The 21,438-nt window shown below is 43.1% G+C and overlaps 1 protein-coding gene across 5 annotated transcripts; it reads left to right on the plus strand.

Moving 5' to 3' along the window:
* Window positions 1-399: 399 nt before the first annotated feature.
* Window positions 400-20,601, plus strand: LOC103535588 (phosphatidylinositol 3,4,5-trisphosphate 3-phosphatase TPTE2). Of its 5 annotated transcripts, none has more exons than XM_030454497.1 (19): window positions 400-522; window positions 1,361-1,435; window positions 3,540-3,614; window positions 6,158-6,205; window positions 6,890-7,048; window positions 7,445-7,564; window positions 9,753-9,852; window positions 10,641-10,704; window positions 11,226-11,290; window positions 12,189-12,249; window positions 13,143-13,224; window positions 13,319-13,407; window positions 14,663-14,724; window positions 15,674-15,754; window positions 16,795-16,900; window positions 17,510-17,607; window positions 17,973-18,068; window positions 18,971-19,041; window positions 20,335-20,601. In XM_030454497.1, exons 2-19 carry the CDS (start codon window positions 1,386-1,388, stop codon window positions 20,462-20,464), a joined length of 1,557 nt encoding a protein of 518 aa, XP_030310357.1. In that variant the 5' UTR covers window positions 400-522; window positions 1,361-1,385; the 3' UTR covers window positions 20,465-20,601. The 5 variants fall into 5 exon arrangements, with proteins under 5 accessions (XP_030310357.1, XP_030310351.1, XP_030310365.1 ...); XM_030454491.1 differs by lacking the exon at window positions 400-522 and adding an exon at window positions 632-687; XM_030454505.1 differs by lacking the exon at window positions 400-522 and adding an exon at window positions 748-815.
* The last annotated feature ends 837 nt before the right edge of the window (window positions 20,602-21,438 follow it).

Here is a 21,438-nt window from a genome sequence, read left to right on the forward strand (position 1 = left end):
TCCATGTTACGCGGCTCTGCCCAGGATGGAGGCAGCCGCCGCCGTCGCAGGCTGGGGAGGCCTGGCTGGCCCGCAGCCAACCCGCACCGACCCTGTCCCGATCGCAGCCCCTGAACGCCTCCGTCCCGCGGCAGAAGCTGCAAAGTGTAGCAGCAAAGTTTACAAAACCCGCACGGCCAAGGCTCGGGAGGTGCAGGCGGCAGCACTGCTGGGGCGGGCTGTCTGGGGGCAGCTTCCCTGCTCCTGCGGGCCGGGACGGCTCAATCCCAGGGGGACGGGCAGGCCCTGGCCCGGCTACCGACCCCGAGAAGCACCTGGGGCAGCCGCGGGTTCGTTGCCCGCTGCGAAGTGCGGGGAGCGGCGGCGCTGCCGTCGCCATGGCAGCGGGAGGGTCCGCCCGGCCCGCGCCCGGCCCAGGTGCAGCTGTGCGGTGCCGCTGGTCCATTTAGCCGCGGAGCGGTGGGGGGGAGGAGGAGGCTGTGAGGTGTGTTCCTGCTCCATAGCTCGGCCTGGGCTGGGTCGGTGAGTGGGGCTCCGCATCCCGGCGGGTGAGGGGAGGCGGGAGGGTCGGAGGGAACAGCCCTCAGGAAGTTTCACCGAACTTTCCGCTGAGTCCGCGGGGCGCCGGGGGCGGGTGTCCGGGCTCGACTTTGAGCCCGGCGGCCGGAGGTGGGCGGCCGCGCTGAGGTGAGGGCGGTGAGGGGAGAAAGCGCTCCTGGGGGCTGGGGCCTCCGCGGGCTGTCCCCCTTGGGGCTGCGGAACCGCAGGCTCCCTGGGGCGGCTGCCGGACCGGGGCCCGGCCTGCGGGGCCTCTGGTGGGAAAGGGGTGCTGCGGCTCGGGGATGCCGGCCCCTCTCCGGGGGAGCGGGCAGGCTGCAGGAGAGGCCGAGACCCGGCGCTGTGGGAATCCATTCCCGGCTCGGAACTGTGGGGCTGTGCCGGGCAGGCGGGCGTGAGGGAGTGGAAATGGATCGGGAGAAGCGTGGGCTCCCTCCCGGGGAGCTGAGGTGTGCCCGGAGCTCTGGGAGCCCCGCTCTTGGGGGGGTTCATGCCCGTGCTTGGCGGAGCAAGCGGGGCTGCCCTACTCCCAGGGGAGCCGGCTGGGGCTCTTCTGTGCCTCGTAGCTTGAAGCAGGGGAAAAACGCTTCACCGTGAGGTAAAGATGGTGCTTTGAAGTTATTGTCACCCTGTCATGTTAGGTGTAGTCAAAACTCCTTCATCACACTGCTGAGTGCACTGGTTGCTGCTAGCCTCGTAGGTAAAGATTGTGCTTTGTGTCTGCTGGTAACTTGAGTGTGAGGCTGCTGACATGCCCTGTTTCTCCTACTGGTCTCTCTTTAGCTAGGTGTGTTTCTTGTAGGACCAGCAGAACAACAACAGGCAAAATGACAACTGTGAAGTATGAACAAGGGGCAGAGCTGACCGAAACGTCTGGGTGAGTGAAATGAACTGCACCAGTGCATGGGTTTGGGATTGAAGTATGCTATGTGTGGTCCCCAGTCTGGAGTGTCTTAGTGTTTTAAAAATAACAAAGTGACTTAACGATGGAGTGCTTGGCATTTATAAGTCATACAGTCTCTGTATTTCCCTCCTATCACCTTCAAACGCTGTTGTCTGAGAGCAGTGATACCACTGAAAGAAATATGCTGTTGTCATTGGCTTCTTGCAAGGAGTTAAGAACTAAGAAGTTCAGAGCACCCAGCCCTGAAATAATAAGCCCATGGCAGTAAAAACCTCTGCTTAGAGTATCTAGACATACTGTCAAGGTTTCTTGTAGAGCAGGATGCTCTTGCTCTGCTCTCCATAAAAGCCTCAGGTCTTACCTTCTCTTTGGCTATGAGCAGTAAAAAAGCTAATGCTCTGCATGGAGGTTGTGCGTGTTTGGAGGAAATAATTTGTTTGGTTTTTTTTTTTTTAGTATGTCCTCTTTTTTTTCTCTTCTACTCCAGTAGTCAAAGACTAGATGTAGGAGCTTGTGGCAGAGAGCTTATTTAATCTTGGGCAATGAGTAGATGTTAAACACTCATCAAAACAAACTCCCTCACAGAAAAGCATTATCTAGAACTGATTTTATTTTCTGTGAGAACACAGTAGAAAATGTACTCAAACTTGTTTTCTGTTTTCTTTTTGTGTTAAAGATTGGATTCCTAACTCAAAACACTACCGTTGTTCTGTCTTATTGTGGGCTATTTTAATCACAGTAGAGGATAAGAAGGTGGTGTTTGGTGCACTTCATGTCTACAAATGTAAGCAAGTGATCTGCAGCAAAATTGCTGTAGCAGCAGCAACTTGCTTTAATAAGTGAAGCATTTCAGCTGTACATGAAGTGGAAATTCCCAAGAGAATATACAATAAAAATAGGTGGGAAGCAAGCCTGAATGGCCATGTATCACTAGAGTTTTGCTGCAGTTCTAGGAACAAAGTGGCAATCTTTGGTTTCTGGAGACACTGGAGCTGGAAAATTAGCTTTAAATACCAAAACTGGTGGGAAATAATTCCTCTCTTCAGCCTGATACTGAGCACAGGTGATGAACTATCAGTACTGGTTGCTGACACTGTAGGAAATGCATTAAAAGTTTAACTTTTTTTTTTGTTGCTGTTTAAAGGGGGGTTAGCCCACACTAGAGGAGCAGTGGTGGTACATGGGTTGCTTATGTAGGATGAAGAATACTTGAATCCTTTGAGTTACACTAATGCTTCAAACATGCTACATTGCTTCAGAACAGCATGGAAACATCAATATTGAATATGTGTGTGTGTAGTTCCTCCTGTCCAAGAAGCAATGATGCCAAAGACAGAGACACAGCAAACACTGTGGCTGAGCTATTATGCAGCACAGTATTTCTGTGGAGAAGGCTGAAATGGAAACTTCTGGATTTGGATGTTAGACTTAATTTTCTCTGAAGTCATCATGTGGCCTTTAAAGCTTCTGAGGTGGCTGAAAAAAACTTGATCTAAAGAGGCTCTTTTAGGGAAGTTATGGAAAGCAGCCACCACCCCCAAAAAATGCTGTTGTAGCACTAACTAGCTCAGCTGCTGCTGCTCTGGTCTTCCAGTTTCCGGCTTGATATCCTGCTCTGCACAAAAACATCTCTGTGCTATGTCTTTTCCTGGTGAAAATGCTAATTCTCTGAACAAGTAGGTTACTGTAATGCATTAATGGCTTTTGCACACTCTAGAGCAATTTTGCATATGCATATTTCCAGCACTTCTAGTGTCTGGACTGTTAAGTCCTCAGCAGACTCTTGGATGCTCTACTTCTAAGCAATTTATGCTATTCCTGGAAAGATGTATTCCTTTCCTGCCCCCAAAGAGAAACTTGGATTGCTAATGGGAGCTTGATTAGTGCAAGCTGAGGGCTTTGCTGTGCCAATATATGGAAAGTCTTTCTTCCCCTGGTACTATGCCTGTGCTCTAGCTGAGGCTGCTGCTCATTGCTCAGCTGAGAGTTAATATTTTTTTCTCTGGAATAGTCAAGGATAGCAGTGTGTTAAACTGACATCTGTATCAGTATGTGACTTCTGTTATTCTTTTGCCAGCTCTCCAACAACAAAAGAGGCCACAGTAAAGATTGATGATGGTCGTGATGAAGATAAACCTGACAGCTGTTTCAAGTAAGAGAATGACATACTAAACCTCTGTTTACCCAAAAAAAAAAAAAAAAAAAAAAAGAAAAGTGGAAAATTTTGACCCAAAATAAGAAGGCAGGTGGCTTGCTGAAGTAGAGAGAAGCCCAGTAAATCACTTGATACTGACATTTGGTCTAGTACTTAATAAAGACAAATAAGTTCAGGGAGCTTCTTTATGCCTCTAGAGATGAAAGCTCAGCCCAGGAACTACTTAAAAGTCCCATCATATTGTGGAGAATGCATAGTCCAAACTGCACTGATTAAATTTTCCCAAAGGAGTCAGTTTGGGAGAGCACAGAAGCACAAATGCTGGTGTGAAAATGAGGTGAATGAGTATCTGAGGGAATGATAAGCAAGTCATCAAGACTAACTGAACTTGCTAGTGATTAGCTCTGTTCTTGAAGTAGTTATTTCCTAGCAGTGTTTCAGTCTTCTCACCAGATTGCTAACTCTTACTCTGAACTGACTTGTCAAGTCAGTGACAAGTGAATAGCCTTGTTTCTCTGTTCCTGCAGTCCAAGAACAATGAGATTAAATCTGTTATCTCAATTCTTCTATGTGACAGCACATCTTTATGGAATTCAGAAGCTGGTGTTTACAAGTGCATTTCACAAAGGTTTTAAGCTGTGAGCAGATGTGCCACATTTTATTTAACTCATTTAAGATGTTAGCAGGCTAAGTTGGAGTTGTGTGTATATATTTCAGTTTTAGTGCACCTAATAAAGGTACTTGTTCTTAGACTGTGGAAGTTGAAGCCTTGGTGTACCTACTACATGCATGTTGTAGGACTGACTAGGCAAAGACGGGTTAACAAACTGTTAGTGTAATTATTGCAGTGATTTGTTAGATACTGGACTTTCTAAATGCAGGAACCTCCTATCTACCAGACTGCTTTCAAGGCAAGACTTGTTATTGTCTTCCGTGGGAAAAGCAGGCACCACTTCTTAACTATCTCCTTCTTGCTTACATATGCAGGTGCTTGCTGCCTAGATAGTGTTTCTTAGTTTAAAGTTTGAAATTGGTAACACAAAATATGGGCTGATTGAGTAAGCCCAGCAAGATGCTTCCTTGTTGCTTCAAAGATATCCAGCCTTGTCTAAACAGAGTTACTGAAATGAGGAGGAGGTGCACCAGGTGGAATGCAATGCTGAAGTTACCCAAGAAGAAACAAATAGCTCAAAGGCTATCACTGGAGTGCAAAAAGACTTCCTGTAACAGTGGTACCTTCAGTGGCAGTGGAGAAGGAAGTGTAGTAACTGTATATAACAAAGATAGGGTAGATATGTGAACAAGAGGAATCTGCCATTAATTTTCATAGAGTCATAGAATCATAGAAAGTTAGGGGTTGGAAGGGACCTCAAAAGATCTTTGAGTCCAACCCCCCTGCCAGAGCAGGGTCACCTCTAGCAGGTCACACAGGGATGTGTCCAGGTGGGCTTTGAATGTCTCCAGGGAAGGAGACTCCACAACCTCCCTGGGCAGCCTGTGCCAGTGCTCTGTCACCCTCACTGTGAAAAAATTCTTCCTAATATTTATATGGAACAGTTATGCTCCAGTTTATAGCCATTGCCCCTTGTCCTATTGTTAGTTACACCTAAGAAAAGCTCCAATGCAGAACTTTTGGTAGGTCCTACTGCTAGTGATACAGTAGTGATACTGTTAGAGATGATGTTTTTCTTCTAAGTAGATAAGAAAAAACTTGGTACTTCCAGTAGATAAGTAATCCCAAAATTATTTAACAGACTGGCAGTCTGTTACAAACTGTCATAACTTGGGGTAATGGTTTTTACTTTAGCTGAAGGAGAAGCCCAAGGAGACTTGCTGCTAGTAAAATAGTTACACAAAGGCCTGGCTTTAAACCAGAAGGCTAAAGCATGCCAGAGAAGCAAAAAATGTTCTGTAGCTGGAATCCTGCCAGGACTGGAGATAACTCTCACCACTGGAAGAATTTTGCTTCAGTAACTAATTTTCTTAAGTGGCAATTGAGTCTCCAATCTGAAAGCCAAACCTTTATTCTCTTTTAAAGGCAGAAGAGGGATTTGGTTTCCTCTGTTCCAAGAGCACAGAAGCAGTAATAGAGCTATTAACAAGTACAGCTTTTCCAGGCCTGGAAAAAAACCCTACAGTATAATCTTGTATCTTGAACAAGATGCCTGAAGAAGTTTATCCTTTAATATTCATCTTGACCTGTAGCTGTTATCCAAGTCCACTTCTTAAAGCTTATAACTGTGCATTAATGCAGATTTATAGTGTCATTAAATAGTGTTATGCATAAGCACATACTTCTGTACTTCTAGGGCCTGTAACCAATGATACTGCTTCTAACAGGGGATCAAACTGTTACTTTCAAGTTCTGTATTAACCTGTACACTTCATGAATGTAACAGAATAATCTCCTCTTAGAGAAGTCACTACCATACTGAGTTCTAAAACCAAATCAGTGTGAAAGAAAGAAAGCAAGAGTGCTCTGTGGCTAATATCAGGAGCAAAATGTCACTTGGCTTGATGTTGATTCTCTTCTCTTGCAGTGCAATTCGGAGAAAAATTTCCCCATTTGTCATGTCATTTGGATTCAGGTAAAAGATCACACTTGTAATAGCATCAGCAAGGTAGAAATAGTCCTTGTTTCTGGTGTAAGAGCTTGGAGAGTTCCTTGAGCAGCAGTGACTCCAGCCTGCTGTGCCTGGAAAGTAGTGAATCCCCTGTCTTCAGAGAAGTATTCTTATTGGGAAAGAAGTCTTAAACAGGTATCACTACATTCTCCAAGGAGAAATGAAAGTCAGGACTGTATATCTGCTTGACTTGAATAAAACCTTTTTAGTGGTTTATGCCAGGCTGTCAGCCTTTACACAACCAGTTGATGAGTTGTATGCATTTCATATGCTGAAACAAGGTAAGCCATTCAAGACATTTTTAAGGGACTACACCAAGTCACAGGTGGGTGGGAAGGTAAGCTGAAACTTCTGTGCCTTAAAGAGGTCAGGTTTACACCACTAGTAGGTAGCTATGGAATTTTGGGTTAGTAACTACAGCTGAGTCTGAAATAAATGTGCAGTTCCACATGGATGATGTTCTCTGTGCAGATCACTTTAAAAATGCAATCTGAATCCTTCAGCTGTTTATACAAACAGGCCTCAGTCTTTATACATAGAGAGCACACTCTAGCTGGAACTTAAAAATCTGGGCTTATGCTCTTCACCCAATAAATGTCAGCAGTTCATTACTACCTCTGAAGTTAACTTCTATTTTTCTTTTTGCAGAGTATTTGGGATTGTACTTATAATTGTGGACATTACAGTTCTGATTGCGGATCTGGCTATCAATGAGAAGAAGGGTGTTAGATTAATTCTTGAAGGTGTTTCCCTGGCAATAGCATTCTTCTTTCTCATTGATGTTCTCCTGAGGGTGTTTGTTGAAGGGTAAGATACGAGCAAAAGTTAAGTCAGTGTGGCAAACCCTCAGGCTAGTAAGGAAGCAATGCTTCTGTCTTGGGCTGTGAACAGGGCTGCTCTGTATACTAATTTTCTGGTCATAGACAATGACCATATCTGTTCCTGGCTGTGTATATTTGCTGTTACCTTTCCATAGAATAACTTGTAAAGTGCTTTGGGGATAAATGACCACTTGGAATCTGCATCAGCTTTGCTGTGACTCTTACATGTAGACCAGGTGTACCATTATTTGCTTAGTGAGCCTTCAGTGCTTAGTATTTATAACTACTTCAGCAGAGCTTTTCTCTAGCAATACTTTTGTAGCAGTGGTTCTCTTCCTGAAAATGTGTTTCAGTCTTTGCTGTCCATATGGGTTTGTTTCAGCATCAGGAACTATTTCCAGTCAATACTGAATTTTCTGGATGCACTCATAGTGGTGGGCACACTGTTAATTAACATGACATACTCCTTCTCAGACCTTGCTGCAGCAGAGAAGATACCGAGGTAAGAATGGTGTGGCAGCTGTTAAATGTGAACTCTCTTTTCTTGATAGTCCAAGAATTTTCTTGGGTGCATGGAACTAGATGTGTACAATAGCCAACAGAAACTGGCTGTAGTTTAGAATAGCCAAACTTTCCCTCACTGATCCAAAAAAGGGAAAGAAGTTAACTATTTTTTAAATTATTATTTATTTTTAAATTAAACACAAACCCCAAAACAACTCGCCATCCCCCAGTTCAACTGACTTCTGGGCACAAGGGGAGAAATACTCTTCTAGAAGAAACCAACTCAAAATCTAGTTAGTGAAGAATCCAGAGTTGGACAAACAGCTAGAAGTACTCCTTGTCTCTAAACTAGGTTTCAAAAAGTAGAACTGTCAAAGGAATAGTTTTTGCAGCCTCAGGATCATAAATGGCTGTTTCCTTCTAGGTCTTAAAACATTAGTCTGAGTTTAATGATTACTTCCCATCTTTTGAAGCAACTTTTTCTGAAGCAGCTTTCATACTGTAACATCCAGTTAAAGGTGGGAGAGAGAGCACTGCAACAGGGGAATCTAGACTGCTATATTTGCTAGGTAGTGTTATAGCCTGTGCTGCTGTAGATCAGTGTGTGCAAGTTCCTTTTATTCTGGCTTACTGAAGTTGGTGGGGATTTTGAATAGGCTTTGAATAGGGTCATGTAAAAAGGGTGTTCACACTCATACTCTGAGATCCTCATCTGGGGCCTACCATCTCACTCATGCAATTCTTAAAAGCCCTTTACAAGGCTACTGTCATTAAGGGCTCTTCAGTCCTGTTCTGACAAAAATATTACTACCTGGCACTAGATGATACTTCAGACATGGCCAAATCCCAAATCTTGTTGAGGTGGTCTTCCCACCTAACACTTCAGCAGTGTTCACACAATCTAGATTATTGTCCATAGCCTACCTGGGGTTTATTCCTTTTTCTCCTCGTAGACCTTCCTCAAGAAGCAATCAGCAGTCTTAAAGCACATGATGCATCTCAGAATAATTAGATTCTGAGCATGTGAATGAGAACATGTATGTAACAAGTGAAATTTTGGTTACAGTCCATAGAGATAACATGCCCTGGTGGAGGGGCATGGTGTCTGTTTCTAACCAAGTCTAGCTGAGTGTGCATTGGGATGTGTTACCTGTTCTGTTGAAGTCTGACTAATAAAAGAACATTAAGATGAATGAGAGTTGGATATCAGCCTAGGAGCTAATGCTTAACTGGCTAACATCCTAAAGGGCAGAATGCAAAGTGTTTATCTTGAAGAGCTGCTTCTCACAGTTGTGGTTCAGGCTGGGGAAATAGACTATAGAGTCTTAACTCCAGTGCTGGGTCAGCTCCATGGCTGCTAGCTCCAGGAGAACTGTGTTTTGAAAAGAGCAGGGTGATCATGAACTGAAGCTGTCTCCCAAGTGTCCAGGAAAACTTTGTCTTGCTGCCTTTAGGCTCCACATCAGTGGAGAGCAGACTGTCTTCAGCTGGAGGGGTTGGCATAATGTTTCCAGAATATTTGTCCCCCTTACTGTAGGTATTCTCCAGGCTTCTCACTGAAGTGTATCAAGACCTGAAATATGTGCATGTGCCATCTTCAGGAATAAATATTAGTTTGCCCTAGTCCCTAGAGGTATGTGAAAGCAGCTGCCCCTGTTCAGTTGTTTTGGTAGAACCACTCCCATAAGCATCATGTTTGCTTCAAAGTTCAACAGCAGTTCAAAGTTCCTCAAACCAAAGCATCTGCTCCAGCTGCTGAATGATTAAACACAGGGTTTATTCTAATCTGTTCTTAAGTTTCTTAAACAAGGCATGATATTTACAGCCTGTCTAGCTTCTCTTTTCAGCTATTTTTCTGGTGCCTACCAGTTTGGGGAGTTTGATAACACAGGTAGCATTGAAGGAATTTATTGCTTGCTGGGCAGAGGCATCTGAAAGTCAGTTTGAGCAACCAGGGGGTTTCCTACTTCTAGTAGCTGTTCAGAACATGTACATCCAAAGAATTCTTCAATGAAACCATAGTATTCTTCAAGCATAATATTATTTCTCGAAAATCTTGAAGTCCTAGTTCAGCATATGAAACAAAGCTTTAAGCTATCTCTAAAATAGCTTTTAAGTAGTTTCAAGCTTTGCATCTAAGTTTGTGTTCATTTCATTTCATTTCATGGTGAAACTGGCTCCTCTAGAATGTTTACTTTCCTCCGAGTTCTGAGAATTGCCATCTTAATAAGGGTGTTTCGTCTGGCTTCACAAAAAAAGCAACTTGAAGTGGCAACCAGGAGAATGGTGAGTTGGCCTCTTAATATTTTTAGGCAGCTATTAGGTTTTCCAACTCCTGTGTCTTTCTCCGGGTGGGCATCAATGGTGAGCAGCAAGGCTGCCCAGAGCCTGTTGGTCTCCAGGTGGTCATATTAACTAAGCAGCATGGGTGTTCAGTGTCCCTGACAAGCTGCTGGAGATTTGCCTCCAGCTTCAGTATAGCTAATAATTCTTTTTTTGGTTCAAGTCAGTAGCAACTGGAACCTGAAAGGACAGCATATCAAAGTGATTGCACCATCACTGTCTCTCAAGTGGTAATTTCTAGTTTGTGTGGTATACAGACTGTTTTCTCTGACATGAGGGAGGAAAGGAATTTTAATGCTTCTGCTGCTTATTCCAGATAAAACCAAAACAGCCTAGCTGTTGAGGCCCTATCCATTGTGCATGCCTCCTCTTATTAGAGGAGGGGCATGAAAGTGGTACTTGAAGCTTCAAGAATGCCCTCCTCCAAGGGAATTGGTTATGCTGCCCTTTCTTCTTTCCCTCAGCCCTCAAACACTCAAATAGCAATGACAGATTCGTGCTGCAGACTGCAAAGAATTTGCAGTGTTCTTTCCTGCAAAGATAAACTTTGATAGTTCAGGGTAAAACTCTGTGTGGAGCTTCCACCTAAGAGCTAACACAATAAGTATTATTCTTGGCTAACACTGTAAATTTTGCTGTAGCAAAATAGTGCTCTGCTACTCATAACTTCAGAGTCTGGATGGTTGGACTAACTCTGCTTTTTTGTTTGTTTTTTTTGTTTGTTTTTGCAGGTCTCTGAAAACAAAAGGCGTTATATGAAAGATGGCTTTGATCTGGATCTCACTTATGTTACTGGTTTGTAGAAGCAAATGACACTGCAGCATGTTACATCCTGCTCATTCTAGTTATTCAGTCAATAAGTGCTTGATGTGAAATACAGGGAATGTTTTAGATTGATGAAATTTAAGTATGAAATCACTCCAGGCCTACTCCTTTTCCATGGGATTTTAAAATGTGGGTTCCTGACACTATTTTTAGGGTATGCCTTCTGGGAGAGAGGTTGTACACGCTGCATGTAGTGAGAGAAATTCTCCTGAGGCCTAGGGAACCAGAGCTGAGAAACTATAGACTAGCTTGTAGTATTTTTACCCGTGATTCTGTAAAGACTGATACTTAGTGGTAGCTGATGCTTCAGGAAGCATTAGTCTCCTCCTCTAGCTATAAATATTGCAGAAGAAAACCTTGCAGAAATGGGTTGGTGGTTCCAATAGATCAGAAATAAGCTGTTTCCTAATGATATTGCTCTCAAGCATGCCTGCATGCTGGGAGGGTTCCCCCTGTTGCTTCTGATTGCTGTCTTTTTTTTTTCCCCACAGATCGCATTATTGCTATGTCATTTCCATCTTCTGGGAAGCAATCTTTCTATAGGAACCCTATAGAGGTAAAAATCTCTAAGTTCAGTATTTCTGAATGCTGTTTTACTTCTAGGTTGCCACTAATTTGTATGCAGACTGAATTGCCAAGGCAGTTTTAGTTCTGCTGTCTTGACTGGCTGGAATGACTGAATGATGGTCTCTGTGGGAAAACAGCCTGCGGAGGCTTAAGGATTCCATGTGCACATCAATACGATTGTATGAAATCGTTTATTAACAACTTGCACTCACTTTATATAGAGAAGTCTTGTTTACACCATTTTATCATGCAGGTGGCTTTGTATTCCAATTACACATTCCATTCTCACGGAAAGATTCTTCTCACATAATTATTTTCCTCTTCTGTTGCCAATTAAGTTATCTCTTTCCCAGTAGCTCATTCTCAGAAAGCCTCTAACTAGGCCTCAATAACCATTAACCCAATGTGGCCTAAATTGAAGTAAGTCAGGATTGCTCACAACCTGTATATTTCTGAACTGTTTCCCCAACAGGTCTCCACCATTTGTATTGTAGTTTCTTAACTAAGTGGGATCTATATTGCAGTGTGTACACACTGGGGCTCTTATGCTTCTGTTTCTAGGGAATGCTTCAGAGAACTAATCAGTTCTGTCCCAGGCTAGTAATAGTATGAGTGAACCGTATTCTTATCTGAAAGATGTTTAAAAAGTCTGCATTGATTCCCTTTAGGGCTGTGCTGTCTGATACTGTGGAAACATGAATCTACAGGACAGGGAAGATGATTGCAGTAGCAGTTTTAGTCCAGACAAGAATCTGAGCTCTTGGACTGGAAAGGCCTGCTGTCCAGGGGCTGTCCATGGATACAGCTGCTGACCCTATGTGGGGATGGGGGATGAGGTGGCAGTAGAGCACTAATTAATCTGAACTCCTGTCTTGCTATTGTTTTAGGAAGTTGCAAGATTTTTGGACACTAAACATGCAGGTCTTTATAAAGTCTACAATCTCTGCAGTAAGTATGTTTATCTGATGACTGAAATACTGCTAAAGAGAAAAACATCTTTTAAAGATATGATGATGGAGGTACCTGATCTGACAGATTTCAAACTCTTGGAGAAGTATGCAGCTGCCTGATTATTTCATTTGTGTCCTGAATGCAACTATTGACTTTCAGCATCTAATACATTGTACCAATGCAGAGACACTGGATGCAGCTTAGACTTTCTTTCTTATGCTGAACAATTGCTTCAGTGTTCCAAAACTTCTGTTAAAGAAGTGAAAAGCTAAATCTAGGCTAAAGTACGGGATGATGCTGGAGAATCTTTCTAAATGAAAGATGAGAAGACTGAGATAAATTAATAGTTAAACACTTTTCTGTTTAGAGGCAGCTAAACCAGTGAAAAATACTTCAGGGAAAAATATCCCGTAGTTTTTGCTTTCATAGTACACCTTTAGAGCTAGTAGCAGACAAAGTATGATACAGAAGCATCAATACTGAAGTTGTGACAAAGTAAAACTCTTCTCCAGCCAGCAGAGGGCAAGATGAGGAGTCAGATGGGGAGTGCAGTGCCAGCAGCTCCTTCTTCCTTCGTGGGTGGTCGCTGCTGTGACTGACCCCGTCAGTACATCAAAACGTTAACTTTCAGATCCCTAAATAATCACTATGGAAAGGAATGACCATCAGGGCCTGGAGGTGTTATTCTGACTTAAAAGTGAGAGGTGTGTAACTAGAAGCCTAGCGAGCATGGTTTCAGCCAAATTACCTCATAGTTTCTCACTTTGCTTTGTCTATTTTTACTGCTTTAAACACTAGTAAATGCTCAGACCAGCAGTTTTGCCAGAAGCAATTTTCTTTGTTGCAGGCTTATTCCTTTTCCTGGTGTAATTCCAGATCTTGCCTTCTAGGTGAGAAAGGCTATGACCCCAAGTACTTTCACTACAGGGTGGAAAGGATCTTTATTGATGACCACAATGTCCCATCACTACAGTGAGTCTTGTCAAGAGAGATGAATAGATCTTGATGAATCAAGATAGTTTGATGTGGGCATTTGCTTTGATCTGCTGTTTTTTCTTTTATCTAGGGACATGCTGAAATTCACTGCCAGCGTTCGGGAATGGATGGGACAAGATGAAAAGAACATCATAGCAATTCACTGTAAAGGAGGCAAAGGTGGGACTTCTCATGTGTAACCTGTGTATGCTACAAATTACATGTTTTGGTGGCTTTTTTGATGTAAGCATGGCCTTAACCCATAGCATGAGATGAGTTTTGAGTCTTAACTTGACACATTCTGCAGATGCTGTGATGACTATCAACAGTGTACTAGGGCTCTGTGTCCAGTATTAAGCAACCCCATTTCTAGGTAGCCCAGATTGGTTTTTAAATTGAGTTGGCATCTGATCTCTTGAAACAGGCTGCAGTAATGTCCTGCTGTCCTGACTGCTGGTACAGCAGTCCTGCAGGAGTGGCTGGTAATAGGGAGCTGCTGAAACTGCTGCTACCCAAAGTGTTGAGCTGCTGCTTTGGCTCCCTGGCAGTCATTCTCCCATGCTGACTGTGGGTGTATATATACACCTTGTAATATACCTAAACCTCCTTAATTCCTTGGAAGGGGAGAGTGGAATTGTTGTAGGTACTGCTGGATCTTAAATCAAGATACACAAGGTATTATGTGATGAGCTAGTCAAGGCTACTGCACATAGACTGACTTGAGGGTGCTATCTGCAACCTGTGGTAGTGTAGGAGCTGTTGAAGTACATAGATAGCTGTGTAAATAAGCCAAATATCCCTGCAAACATCTGCCACATCTTTAGCCTCCTGCTTTTACTACTGCAAATATTTGGCTTAGTCCAGGTAGTTACTAATGTATAAAGAAAGTTCTTGCCTCCACTTGGATCCATATCTTAAAAAAATTTGAAAAATTGAACACAGGAGCTATCTGCAGGCCAAACCCAGCTTGAAGAACAAGCATAGACAGGAGTGGCTTTACTTCTGAGATTTAAAAATCAAAACTGAGTTTATATTGGAGTCTTAGTGCTAGCAGTCTTGAGGTCTTCTTAGTAGGGTTGGGGGTAAAAAACCATTGGATCAGAGTAACAACTCTTGAGGCTTTTAAAGCATTGGCAAGTGCCAGTCTATAACCTAATCTAGTACTGTGTACTTGACTTTATCCCCTGATAAATAGAGTTTGCAGATACTGGACAAATTCCTAAGTATCTGTGAGGAATATGACAGGGAAATGTGGGCCCTGCTTTCAAGGAACAAGTTAACACACTGCAGCATCTTCAGTATCTTCAGCTCATTCTTCTCAGTGTCACTTATCTCCTGTTATCTCTTCCATTTGAAAAGTTGTAACTTTAAAGGTATTGGGGATTATTTTTGTGACAATGAACTCCCGTAGTTCAACCTGTCTCTTCTAATACAGGCAGGACTGGAACAATGGTCTGTACCTGGCTCATAGACAGTGACCAGTTTGAGAGTGCAAAGGTAAAAAAATAGTGTCTTTTTTTGATTCTTCTGGTGTTCAAAATGCCCCTTTCAAACCTACCTAATTGGTGAAGTGCACGAGTGCTCTGCAAAAAGTCTGGAAAAAAAAATACCATAAACAACATTTTATAAAGTTCTTCATTTCATGAAGTTCTTGCAAGTCTTGTTACTGTGGAAATTCCTTTCTGATGAAGACTATTCTTGAAACTAGTGGGAAACTAGAACTTAACAGAATGCCAACTCTAAAGTGTGCAGTTTTTGGTTTTTTTTTTTTTGTGCTTTGGCATAATGAACTTGGGATCTTGAGCAACAACTTTCTGAAACTGTCAGCTTCTGAGCATGTTGTATTAAAGATAGTGTCACAGTTTTTAAGTGCAGCTCTTCCCCTAAGCTCTTTAAGTGGTGTGAGGCATCAAGAATTGCCTGGTCTTGTAGCATTGCAGCTAAAAGCCCTTCTGAGGAAAGGGAGAAAGAGATCAGCAAATCCTGGCCAGGACTAGAGCATGTACTGCTTTAGTATCCTAGGGCTGCAGAAGGCCCAGGCCACCCAAGGCAGTCTGGGCAGAGTGTATCCATTTAGTCACTTGTTTTTCTCAGAGTTTGTCTTGTGAAGGTCTGAACTAATGCTCATTTTTTTCTGTCACAGAGAACTTTAGAAATACAAGTGGTTCTAAAACAGTTGCTGAAAAAGCACATTGATCTCATTCAATGAGTTTTATTAGCACTCTTTCATGGGTGATAGATTAAATGTATCTGGCTTTCTAATTAGTAAGTTCTTACTTAGTTGAAAGTACCTTCTAGAAGGTACCAAAACACCTATTGTGTATTTTCACTTGCATTCCAAACCTGGAATAGTGTAATACTAGTTTACTATCCACTTCTCAGGAAGGGGAACGGTGGTGGGATATGTATCTTGACTCTTGCTCTTGCCAATTATCTTCCTATGTAGGAAAGTCTGGAATACTTTGGGGAGAGAAGAACTGATAGAAGCACAAGTACCAAGTTTCAAGGTGTTGAAACTCCATCCCAGGTAAGCTTGAGCAAGTCCAGTACCAGCAGCCAAACCAACATCCAGCCTTGTGAGAACTTGTGCTACCCCACCTCTCCTGCCTTGTTAGAGATGTAGGTTCCTACTAATGCTTAATTCCTGAACTTTCTGTACTCTCTCAAGGGTTGGAAGACTATCAAATGGTAGGGTTGTGCTTCATCTTTACCCTCCTCTTTGTTCCAGCATGTTCTTTTTGCCTTTCTCTGCGTAATATCATCAAATCTGAATTAATGCCTTCTAAGAATTGTTGAGCTTAGGAGTGCTTGAAGTCTAACCCCACTATTCAAGCAAGGTGAGCTTGAGCAGGTTGCCTAGGGCTTTGTCCAGTCAGGTCTAGAATATTTCCACAAAGGGAGATTCCACAGCCCCTCTGGGCAAGGTGCTGCAGTGTTTGCACACCCTCCCAGGAGAGCATGACCCTGTCAGACAATGGGGGCTGTGTACTAAGGATGCACTGAAGCCTGCAGCCTGGCCTGGGGAGGGCTGTGGCACTGATATGGCTGGGTGGAGGAATGCATCCTCCAGAAACTGCATTCACAAGGAAATACTAAACAAGTTATTGCCTCAGACTACAGTCTGGGGCTTTGTGCATTTTGATTGACTGTGGGGTGTGAGATGGAACTGGTAACAGAGGTACTTACTTCAGTTACTGGTATAAAATAGAATGGAGGTCCAGCTGTCCTTCAGAATGTGCTTCTATAAAATGAAAGTTTCTTGTCTATTTTTAAGTTCTGCTCCTTTAAAAGTTACAATATAAAAGCTCTTCTTGCTGAACTCAAAAGTACAGAATTCCATTTAAGACAGAATGTGAGGCTTAAACACTGCTTAAAAATGTAGATGTTGAATTTGTCTAGAGGATTGTTTGAACTGGGAAGGGGAAAGAGAGCAAATGCTACTTCTTGGCTTTGAACTTAGATTTTCTAAGAACTTGGTGTAGGAGATCTATTTAATTTTGCTTCTACCTAGAATTAGTCTGTGCAGTGCAGAAACTGCATAATATTTTTGGGTTTTTTTCATTGCAGAGTAGGTATGTTGGGTATTATGAGATCCTGAAAAACAAGTATAACTTGAAACTCCCACCAGAGAGACAGCTCAAAATAAAAAACTTCAAAATCCACTCTATACATGGTAAGAACTCTTGAATTTGTGCATTCCTATGTCTGCTAATGGTTTCCTAATAAAGGGAGCTGATTTTTCTCTTGCTCTAACTAAGCCTGTGATAGGAATGTAGACTTACTGGGATTTAAGAATTCAAACGACAGTAAAAATACAATGAAACGCATTTTGGACTGCAATTGCCCCATGCATTCTGTCCCTCTCTGGGTGTCTGGCTAAATGGAGGCTCACATACAACCTGCTCTGTTTTGGGAGGGGAAGTCACTTCTTAAGTGAGATTAGCTCCACATGCAGAGCTGGATCCACTGATGTTTCTCAGCTTGATATACACACCTGTTTCTGTACATGTGTGCTGGTAATTTTCTTAAAAGGTTCAGTCAGTGGAACCAGACTCTCTATATTAGTCTGTTGCTGCTCCACTAGTAGGACTCACTTCCCACTTCACAGCAGAGTTTTCAACCCCTGGATCTTGAGTTACCTTTAGGATTTGAGTTCCCTAAAGTCTATTATGAGGCATTCTGGGAAGAACACACTTTTGAATGGGATTGCATTTCATTTTTATGGCCCCTTATGTTTCTACTTATGTATGTCCTCTGGTGTAATGCAACTCTTTACTCCTAGGAGTTGGGAAGGGTGATGGAACTGATATGAAAGTGCAGATAATAGTGAGGAAGCAAATTGTACTTGAATGTGTATGTGCCAGTCAAAGAAACTGCAAGGTAAGAGGACTATTAAATCATGTCAGCTGAGTCACAGAAGCTGAAAGCTGACCTACAGGTCAAAAATATCATCTTGTAAAAGATGAACACTGGGCACAAAACTACCTAAGTAAATGGATGCTATAAACTATGGGAGAATGAAAAAGCAAAGTTTTGCTAAATCACAGGAAAAGTGTGGCAAGATAGCAAAAGTTTTCCCTAGAAGTCAGTGAAATGCAATAGCTTGCTCTGACCTGAATAGCTTAAATTGTTGGTTATTATTCTAGCACTGCTATTGCATTTGTATACCATGAATTAGTATTAGCCTGAGTCTTGTCCCTCTGCAATAACTTTTATGAAAAGTAACACCTTATTCTGTTATCCAGCTCTTCTTTGATTCTGAAAGTGACACTGTAGTGATTGGCTTGGAAGACAGCCCTGTTATAAGTGGTGATGTGAAAGTCAGATTTGAATCACGTTCTGTAAGTAAATGACAGGAGGATTCTCACTTGAGTGTGAGGGGAGGCTGCAGTGCAAACTGCAGCTGGGTGGGTGCTGTCTGCACTGTGGGGGCAGAATCTGTGTTCCTCCCCATGGACTCCTGCTGTCTGGAGTTGCCCCACTGCAGCAGCTGCTGTTGTTCCACATCAGCAAATGTTGCTACATCAGCCTGTCAGGCAGGGGAGGCATCTCTCTGTTCATACAGTACAACCAAGGCACCTTAGTTCACAGAGTCACAGAATCAGTGAGATCATCAAGCCCAACCCTTGATCCACTGTCACTGTGGTTACCAGACCATGGCACTGAGTGCCACATTCAGCCTCTTCTTAAAAACCTCCAGGGACAGAGAATCCACCACTTCCTGGGCAGCCCATTCCAATGCCTGATCACCCTCTCTGTAAAGAATTTCTTTCTAATATCCAACCTAACCCGCCCCTGGCAGAGCTTGAGTCCATGCCCTCTTGTCTTACTGGTAGAAGTAAGTACTGGTAGATACTGCCTGGGAGAAGAGACTGACCCCTCCCTGGCTACCCCCTCCTTTCAGGGAGTGTAGAGGTCTCCCCTGAGCCTCCTCTTCTCCAGGCTGAACAGCCCCAGCTCCCTCAGCCCTTCCTCACAGGACTTGTGCTGGAGTCCTTTCACCAGCCTCAAGTACCTGCTGCTTCTAATGTGGGTCTCTTCATTGTGTGAAGTGTGGGTGGCCTAGTTCTGAAATAGCTTCAGTGAAAATAGTGATCTGGGTGTGATATTGGGCTCTGCAAGTGTACTGACTCTGGTGCTGTAGCTTGGTAAACCAAACTATTGGGGGCAGCTGTGTACTCCTGCTCTGCAAAAATGAGTCGTACTGCCTAATGGAGCCTTTAAACGAGGTCTTTCTATTTAGGATCTCCCAAAAGGCTATGATGACTGCCCATTCTTCTTCTGGTTCAACACTTCCTTTATTGAAAATAACAGGTAAGTGATCATAGTGACTTCCTTCATAACCTAAATTGTGGTGTCTGAACAGAGCTGCAAGTTCATAAACAGTACTGAAAGCTGAGATAGCTGCCTGGTAGAGACTGTCTTAGCTTCTGTGTGGGTGCTGGTCTCTGATTATTAACTGTAACTTGCAAATAGGCAGTTGACATGCTTGCAGTGTGGCAAGTGCTTTAAACATATGAGCTTTTTATATTAACTTAATCTCACTGGACTTTTTCCTCAGCACTCTTAAGATATTAACAAAGTTGAATTAAAAAAGGTAATGCTCACTGTTGGAACCTCTCCTCTGCAGCATGGCTGAATGAGAGGCTAGAACTCATTCAGCAGCTTAGCAAGCAAACTTTAAAACCAGAGTTAGAAGTACTGCTGCTTGGGATCCCAAAGAAGGGCTCTTTTACTGCTTTTCACACTTTTGTTAAAGTTAGAAATTACTGTGGTTTGTTCTTGTTGAGACTACAATTCCTGGTGGAGTTCCAGCCAGCAGAAGTTGGACTTGTCTCTCTCACTAAGAGTGATGTAGAAGTGGGAGGCAGAAGGTCCTTCTCTTCTATTTACCAAACTTCACAGACTTAGAGAAACAGTGTACTTGAAATATAATTACTGTTCCCTCCACAACTTGAGTAGGAAGGAAACAATTTTTATTTATTTGATCCCATCAGAGCATGTGGAGAACTAGTTATAAGTCTGTTCATAACTCTAAATTTAATATGCTGAACCAGCAATGCACCTTGCAGAAATCTAGTTAGACCAAATGAATACCTTGAGAAGTGTATGACTGCTGTGTGATAACCCCTGTCTCTCTGCCCCTAATCAGCCACAACTGATGTACAAGTGCTATGAAATGATAACTACACATTTACTTTGTAAGTAGAGAATATGCCTTGTGAGCTAGACAGAATACTAAAGCAAATCCTTGCCATTAGGAGGGTCAGTTATTAAATTCCTGCACCTCACCTCCCATCAGCAGGCCTTGCACTGAATGTAACACTAATTTTACTCTAGCAGTCTTGCATCCTGGGGCTCTGCGGAAAAAAAAAACCCAAAACAAACCCAAAATCCTAAAACCAACCCACAAGCCCATCAGATTGATTATATATTTCTTGGACTTCTTCACATCCAAAACCCTCTGTAGGCATGGCTGATGGCTGTCTGAACTTAAGATCTGGGGTTATATTTAATATTCCAGGGCTGAGCTTGAAGTTCTTGGCTGGCTGAAAGAAAAAAGCGTATTTCAGGCTGTAAGATCCACTACTGAATTTTGTCTTTCAGGCTCTACCTTCCCAGGAATGAGCTGGATAACCCTCATAAGTCTAAAACATGGAAAGTCTATAGTGAGACATTTGCTGTGGAGGTGAATTTTGTTGAACCAGAAGGGAAAGCCAAAAGAAGGGACGTGTAAAATTCATCTCTGCCTGGACGGCCTCCTGCTTCAGTACGAAGTGAAGCAGTCTTGTTTTGGTGTACTTGATGTATATCTGTGGAGATACAACTTCTCAAATAAACTGACATGAAGTTCTGTTGTGCAGAGCAATAATACTTGGATGAGTTATTTAGTGCCAGCTGTCATGTCAAGTTAATGAGCTGTTGGATCATTTGGAGCTCAGCTGTCTCTACATACAGGTAATCCCTAGTTTATTATTGTAAGACAGTTGTCTCTCTTTAAGCAAGAGCATTAGCCTGATGGTGGGTGGAGAAAAGTCTGACACACCTTCCCTCAGCATCAGGGTTTTCCACAGGTTACTAAAACCCAGGAATTTGGAGGGAGGAACCTGGCACAGGCAGACTGTACTTCTTGAGGAGTCTTGGTATCCAGCTCACTTCATCAGAAATCCAGGCAGGGTTTTAGCACCTGGCCTGGGAGCTGAGTGGAGGTTGGAGACTGCTCTGGCAGTGTACCTGCCCACAAAGGGCTGGGGTGGCACATCAGCTCACCAGTGTGCCAACAGCCCAGGGCCACTTAGCCAGGATTGCCTTTACCTGCTTCTGAGGGGTTTGATCTGTGCACTTGCTGCTTTGAGCTAATGCTGCAAATGCTCCCTCACCTTGCTTGAGCTGTACCAAAACCTGTAATGCACAGATGAGGATTATTCTGCTCCCAGCTGTTCTCAGCAGTGCAGCAAGACTGGACAGACTGTTCAGGTCTTCCTTGCTGTGAAACATGATGAGGCTTGCTTCTCCAGCCTTGGGAACCAAGAGCAGAAGGGGCTGGGCATGGCCTTCTATAGCTAATAACCAGCTAGTGGAGTAGGCAGAGGGATCATAGACTTCCCAGGTGCTTACTTGAGGGCAGGAGTGTACTACAAAATACATACATGGACTCAGGTTTTGCTGTTGCTGTGTATTTAGGAGTTGGGCTGTTTGGAAGCTGCTTCT

Source organism: Calypte anna, chromosome 1 (genome assembly GCF_003957555.1).
Source record: "Calypte anna isolate BGI_N300 chromosome 1, bCalAnn1_v1.p, whole genome shotgun sequence".
Classification (NCBI taxonomy): Eukaryota; Metazoa; Chordata; class Aves; order Apodiformes; family Trochilidae; genus Calypte; species Calypte anna.